This window comes from Ichthyophthirius multifiliis (assembly GCF_000220395.1).
Source record: "Ichthyophthirius multifiliis unplaced genomic scaffold scaff_1120509249695, whole genome shotgun sequence".
Taxonomy (NCBI): Eukaryota; Ciliophora; class Oligohymenophorea; order Hymenostomatida; genus Ichthyophthirius; species Ichthyophthirius multifiliis.
The window spans coordinates 9563-16524 of NW_004087445.1; the positions used below are offsets into that span (position 1 = coordinate 9563).

The 6962-nt window shown below is 14.9% G+C and overlaps 1 protein-coding gene across 1 annotated transcript, besides 21 other annotated features; it reads right to left on the minus strand. All coding sequences in view use genetic code 6, as the record gives it.

Moving 5' to 3' along the window:
* Positions 1–1105: 1105 nt before the first annotated feature.
* Positions 1106–1193: a microsatellite.
* Positions 1125–1168: a microsatellite.
* Positions 1125–1193: a microsatellite.
* A 224-nt stretch (positions 1194–1417) lies between these two features.
* Positions 1418–1477: a microsatellite.
* Positions 1478–1554: 77 nt separating this feature from the next.
* Positions 1555–1602: a microsatellite.
* Positions 1560–1611: a microsatellite.
* A 53-nt stretch (positions 1612–1664) lies between these two features.
* Positions 1665–1728: a microsatellite.
* Positions 1669–1728: a microsatellite.
* Positions 1671–1726: a microsatellite.
* A 784-nt stretch (positions 1729–2512) lies between the features above and the next one.
* Positions 2513–4050, minus strand: IMG5_024430 (tpr domain conserved; the record flags this gene model as incomplete). The annotated part of the gene is made up of 5 exons (XM_004039328.1): positions 2513–2738; positions 2794–2948; positions 3061–3679; positions 3724–3790; positions 3903–4050. 5 exons carry the CDS (start codon positions 4048–4050, stop codon positions 2693–2695), a joined length of 1035 nt encoding a protein of 344 aa, XP_004039376.1. The 3' UTR covers positions 2513–2692.
* Positions 2993–3056: a microsatellite.
* Positions 3098–3129: a microsatellite.
* Positions 4051–4108: 58 nt separating the features above from the next.
* Positions 4109–4189: a microsatellite.
* Positions 4117–4207: a microsatellite.
* Positions 4150–4230: a microsatellite.
* Positions 4231–4401: 171 nt separating this feature from the next.
* Positions 4402–4446: a microsatellite.
* Positions 4447–4610: 164 nt separating this feature from the next.
* Positions 4611–4661: a microsatellite.
* Positions 4662–5651: 990 nt separating this feature from the next.
* Positions 5652–5782: a microsatellite.
* Positions 5707–5792: a microsatellite.
* Positions 5712–5803: a microsatellite.
* A 206-nt stretch (positions 5804–6009) lies between these two features.
* Positions 6010–6090: a microsatellite.
* Positions 6091–6222: 132 nt separating this feature from the next.
* Positions 6223–6263: a microsatellite.
* The last annotated feature ends 699 nt before the right edge of the window (positions 6264–6962 follow it).

The following is a 6962-nucleotide window of genomic DNA, read 5'->3' on the forward strand; positions in this document are numbered from 1 at the left end:
TCTTTTTATCTACATCATTTATCATCTATTCGATTTCATTGTGGACTTTGTTTGTTTCTACGACTGTTTTGGATTTTATCTCGGTTAATTTTCGGTGACCTTAGTTTTTTCACCTAAAGGATTATTATCTTATTATTCTTAAATATTTTAAGGAATTAATTATGAAGATTAATTAATTTTTTATTTTTTTAATATTTATTAGGCAGTATTTTCTATTAAATTTTAAAATTATTCTAATTTTTCTTAATAATCTATATCTTTTAACATTTTTAAACTAGGTATTTCTTGTTCCGATAATTAACTTTAGTTTATATCATCATCTATTTATTTTTAGCTAGAAAACGAATTTTTTTTTCGCAAATTTCTTATTGTTTTTAAAGTTGTACTTTAGATAATTGGAGATTAAGTGCTTTTCTCTATATTTTAAATACTCATACTTTTTTTATATATTTAAATTTTTTTATTTATTGCTATTTTTTTTTTTTTAAAAATAATTAAATAAATAAGTTAAAAAATCTATATATATTAAATAATATGTAATCAATTTTAAAAAATATTAATTTTTATTATTATTATAAAAAAATAATTATAAAAACTATAAGATTTTTAATATAAATAATAAAATTAAAAATTATATATTCATTAAATTAAATAGAAAAAAAATTAATTTTATACATAAAAATAAAACGCATTAAATTATAAAATAGTTAATAATTTTTATATATTAAAAAAAGATTAAATTTAAATAAAAATAATTCAATAAAAAAAATGTTTATATCTTTTTCATTTATAAGAATAAAATAAAATATTTAAAAGAATTGAATTTAATATAAAAAAACAGAATATATAAATAAAATTAATATAATAATTAATAAATTTTTCATTATAATTTATAGGCTTCTAATAATAATTTATTATCTTATAATCCTAAAAACGTAAATAAACTAAAAATATCTAAATATTTATAAAAAAATAAATAAAATTAATTATAAAATATAAAAATTACTTTATTTTTCTTTTTTAGTTAAAAATTTAACACAAACATTAAATTTGCAAGTTTAACTTAAATTAAAAATTATTTCTTTACAAAATTCTTAATTATCACTATATTATAATAAAAATAAATATAAATATATAAATATATAAATATATATATATATATATATATTTATACATATAGATATATATTATATTTTGAAAAATTACTTTACACCCTATTCTAATAATAAATCCATTATTATCATAAAAATATCTTAAGGAATATCTTTTTTATTATAAATTTTAGCATATATTTAAGTATTTAAACTTTTTATATATTAATAAAATTTTTCTTTATTATTTTTTAATTTATAGCAATCTTTTTCAAACTAAAGAGAACTTTCAGGTTATTTAAAATCATAATTCATATTTGCTTTATAAAAAAATATTATAAAATATTATTTAAAATAAAAATAAATATAATAAATACATTTAAAATGATTATATGATTTTTATTATTTAATTTTTATTAAAAAAAATTAATATATAATAATTTTAGATAATATTAAAATCTATTTTATATATTAATTATATTTATTATTAAATATTCATTATTATTTATATAAAAATATTTAAAAATTTATATTATTTAATAATTATAAATAATTATTAATATGAAACAATATTATTTTTATATTTATAAATATTTATATATTTATATATTTATATATTTATATATATATTATATTTTTTAGTTTTTTTTAATTAATATGTTTTTTTTTTATATGCTTTTATATTTTTTTATAAAAACCTTATTTTATAGCTTCAGCAGTTAATTGAGAAATATTTTTTTAAGTTTCTGTTTCTAAATTTTTTTATTTATTATCGTCTGTTTTTTTCAATTAAATTTAATCTATTTCTTTATTTTATTCTTATTATTTTTATTACATTTCTTAATTTCTTAGTAATAGTTTTACTTCAATACTTTATTTTACAATTTCTTACAATATTTCTTTACATTATTTATTATTATTGTCTATAGAATTCAATTTTTCTAGATCTTTTCTTGCTTTTTCTAGTTTTTCGTATTTTATTTTCATATCTTATTGCTTTTCACTTTAAATTTTATAAGCTTATGCCCTTCTATATAGACTATTTTAAGTTTTAATTATCTATATTTAGTACTTTAGTAGTGCAATTTACTACTTCATCGTCTTTATATGTATTAAGTAGACATAAAGCAGCATTACTAAGTACTTAAATATATAATTTTTAGACATTAGAGTCCTTTTTTTAAAGAAGAAATAAATACTAGCTTTCTAATTAATTAGATATTTTTAAGAAAACTTCCAAAGAATTTTAAATTTCGTTTTTTTAAAAAGCTAGTTTCCTTTTTCTTTCATTTTTTCTAGTGTATCAAGATTTTCCTTTTTTTCAACAAAAATGTAATCATCCTTTTCAGTAACATTTAAATTATTATTATTATTAATGTTATTATTTTATTCATTTTCAGAATCTTCTGATATATTTTCTTTATCATAACTTAAACTAGTTTAAATTCTTCTAAGCCCTTAACTAGCTAATAAATTACTTGGTTCTAATCTTTTTACTCTTATAAAATCTTTGTTTGCTCTTTTAAATTTTTCTAGGATTTCATAAGACATACCTCTTCTTAAATAAGCTTTAGTAAGAATTTAAGGAGATATGTTTTTTTTCATTTCTATAACTTTATTAGTATATTCAATAACTTAAGTATAATTCTATATTTATTTATAACACAAAGACATATTATTAAAATAACTGGCTTTTTTTTACAAAAGTTCTTCTTTTAAAGGAAATTTAGCAATTATTTTTTCCAAATCAAAAACACATTTTTCGAATATTTTCAAAGAAGTCTCAAAATTTCCCTTTTTTATTTCTTCATTTGCTAATTCTTTTTATTTTTCAATATTTTAAACTTCTTAAATATCCTATATAATGAATAATATTAAATATAAAGCAAATTTTTCGATAAATATAAATATATATATATATATATATATATATATATATATATATATATATATTTATATATATATTTACATATTGTTATTTTTATTCTTTTTCTTCTTAGTCTTTTTCTTCTTCTTCATCTTCATCTTCATCTTCTTCCACTATTTATATTCGTCTGAATCCTTCAGTAGTTTAAATATTTTACTTTTTTAGAATTTCTTAGCATTCTTTTAAGTCTCCGTTTACTTCTTGATTATCAGGTTCTTTTTACATAATGAATTTAAAATCTTAATAGGCTTCTAGTATTTTATCTTAAGCGAATTTCGCTTTACCTCTTCTATGATATGCTTTTGTATATTCAGGGTTAATTTATATTGCTTTGTTACAATCAGTTATACATTTTTAATATTCTTTCAATTTTAAATAAACTAGAGCCCTATTAGAATAAGATGCTGATAATTAAGGGTCATATTGAAGACTTTTAGTATAATATTCGATTGCTTCTTTAAAGTCTTTCGATTTTAAAGCCTCATTACCTTTATTTTTTTCGTTTTCGGCTCTTCTTTTTTTCTATTCTTCAGTTAAAGGTTATTCAGGTTCTAAAATTTTGGTTTTTTCGTTTTTAGTTACCTCATCTTCCCATTTATATATGTCTTTTTAGATTTATTATTTTACTTCCTCGTTTACATTATTATTGAATTTTTTAGGTCTATATATAAATAATATTTTTATATTGTCTTTCATATTTTTTACGCTTTAGAAGGATCGATTTTAATAAGTTTTTATATGCAAGCTTCTTTTAAATCTTTATAATAATCACCTATTTATATATTTATATTAGAATTTAAATAAATATGTATTCTTATATATAATTTTTTTTAATATTCATTATGTATATAAATGTGTATTTTTTTAATTAAATATATATTTACCATCTTCTTCAATTAATCTTATAGCTTTTTTCAAAAAACTAGCTTTTTTTTAATTTTCTATCCATTCGTAATCAATTTAGTCCAATGTTAAATCAGATAGTAATTCTGGTGCTGGCTAATTTTTATCTTAGTATAATTCTCCAAACATTTTTTTATTAATTTATTTTTTTAAATTTAATATAAACAAAAATTAATTTAAAAAATAAATATGTATATTATTATATATATATATAAAAATATATATATATATATATATATATATATATATTTTTATAAATTATATATATTAATATTTTTTTTTATAATATCTTATTTAATTTTTTTTTTTTAAAAAAAAAAAACTTTAGTTTTGATTTAAAAAAAATTGACAATTACTTTTGATTTTATTAAATAATACAAATGTAGAATATTTAAAAATTTTCTATTAATTTTAAATATAATAAATATTGTCAAAAGATAATATTATAATTTTTTTTATTTAAGATTAATCAATTAAAAAAAATATTTTATAATAATAAATAAATGATTTTTAATAAAACATAAAAAAAGCATTATTCTGTTAATAATTTACCTAATATATTAATTTATAATATTTTTAATAATAATTATAAAAAGCTTAAGTATAAAAAAATTGCATTATTTTATATTATATACTTTTTTAAATATAATATAATTAATAATAGTATATTTTAAAAATTAATTTCAAAATAAAAATTAAGATATAAATAAAAAAAAAATCAATTAAAAATAAATATAATTTATTAAAATAAAAATAAAAAAATACCTTTATTTGTTTATATTTTTTTTAAAAAAAATAATATATAATAAATAATTTTCCAACAAAAATGTCAGATAAAGTTGAAATTACCCCCATAGTATTATTAAACATAAGCGATCATTACACTCGCCAAAAGCTAAACTAAAAACTAGCCAAAACCCGTACAATAGGTGGTTTATTAGGTACAATAGACAGCGGTAGAATCTAAATTTATTAAACAATAGAGTTTCGTTTCCAATTAGAACCGAATACACTAGAAATATAAGAAATAGACATTGAATATATAAAAAAAAGAATGAATTTATCCAAATAAGATATATAAGGAAATCTTTACAAAGAATACGATTTTTTGGGATGGTATTCGACTTCCGAAAATTTATAAATTATGAAAAACGATAATAAATTTTAAAATTTAATTTGTAAAGAAATTAACGAAAATTCAATATATTTATTAATAGATACAATATCTTCATTAAAAAACGGCATTGAATTACCTATTAAAGTTTTCGAATAAAAAAAAGATTCGAAAGAAAATTTTCATTTCTAAGAGTTATAACATGATATATTAACTTCAAAAACTGACAATATTAGTATAGAAACGGCTTCTAAAAGTTACTCTTCATCTTCCAAATCACAATTTGCAGATAATTTAAACACTTCATTAAATGCAGTGAAAAGATATTCAGAAAAAATAGAAAGAATAATTAAGTTTTTGGATACCTAATAAGTTTAATAGAATCCAAGTCTACTTTTAGAGCTTAATTAAATTTTAAGTGCATTCCCATAATAGTTCCATGAAAGTTATGATTAAAAGATTATAGAAGAACTATCAGAAGCTAATATTATTTCGTTCTTAAGTGCGATTTCAGCTACAAATAGAGTTGTTTCAAATGTTTCAGATTATAAATAAGGATTTAGAAATAATAAAATTAATTATTATTGAATATTTTATAAAAAATGATTTATATAAAATATATAAATAATAAATATATATATATAAATATAAAATAAATAAAAAAATAATAAATATATATATATATATATAATAATTTATATATATATATATATATGAATTTTTATATATATATTAATATATATATATTTTATAATATTTTTATATTATTTTATAAAACAAAACTGAATCTATAACTAATAAACATAAATATCTATAATTTTAAAATATATAATTTAATATTTTTTTATTTTTTTATATTTTTTTAGTAAATATATTATCTTTAATTAATTAATTTTTAACATATATATTTTAAATAGTTAAATACTTTATTAATTTAATTTTTTTATAAATTTAAAATAATCAAATTAAATAACATATTTAAATATTTTTTTACTTAAATATTTTATATATAATATTAATATTTTTTATAATTAAATATAATATTTATATTTAATTTTATAAATTTAATTTATTATGATTTAAATTTTCAAAAATGTTAACCCAAAATAAATAATATATATTTATTTAATTTTTCTAATATAATCATATTTTTTTTTTTTCAGCATTCTTGTTTTTTTTTTTTTTTTTTATTTTATTTATAATTATATTCTTTATAATTATATATATTCTTAAATAGAAACTTATTAAATAATTTTAATTAAATGTCATAGACTTTTATATAATTTAATTTTTATATTTGTAATACTAAATTTCCTATTTTTATAACAAAATAATTAAGTTAATAAATTTTAAACTAGGTAGTTTCTTTTATTTTTTACTTATGCCTATAAAAGCATTATTGACAATATATAGAATAATATAATATTTACACTCTAATAAAAGGATATTTATACATATTATTAAACAAATAAAGATAACTTCTCTAGGATATAAATATTTTTAGATTTAATACATATTTATATATATGTATTTAAAAATTTTCATATATATATATATTTTGTTCTCTAAAACATTTTTTTTTAAAATAATATATTAATTATAACTTTTTGTTAAATATACTATAAAAACAAAATTTGAAAATTTAAAAATATGTGTTTATATAAATTAAATTTTTATATATCCGAATTTTATTATTTAAATATACTTATTAGGCAGATATTATTTTTTCAATTATTTGCAAATAATTAAAATATCTCAAATAAATATAAAAAAATAAAACAAACACAAACAAAAAAGCATGTAATAATAAAAAAAATAATATATTTTAAATAAAATGAAGGAAATATATAGAAGATAGACCAGACTATAGAAAGTAAATATAAAAAAGTCATTTTTTTTTAATAATAAAAAAAAAAAAAAAAAAATA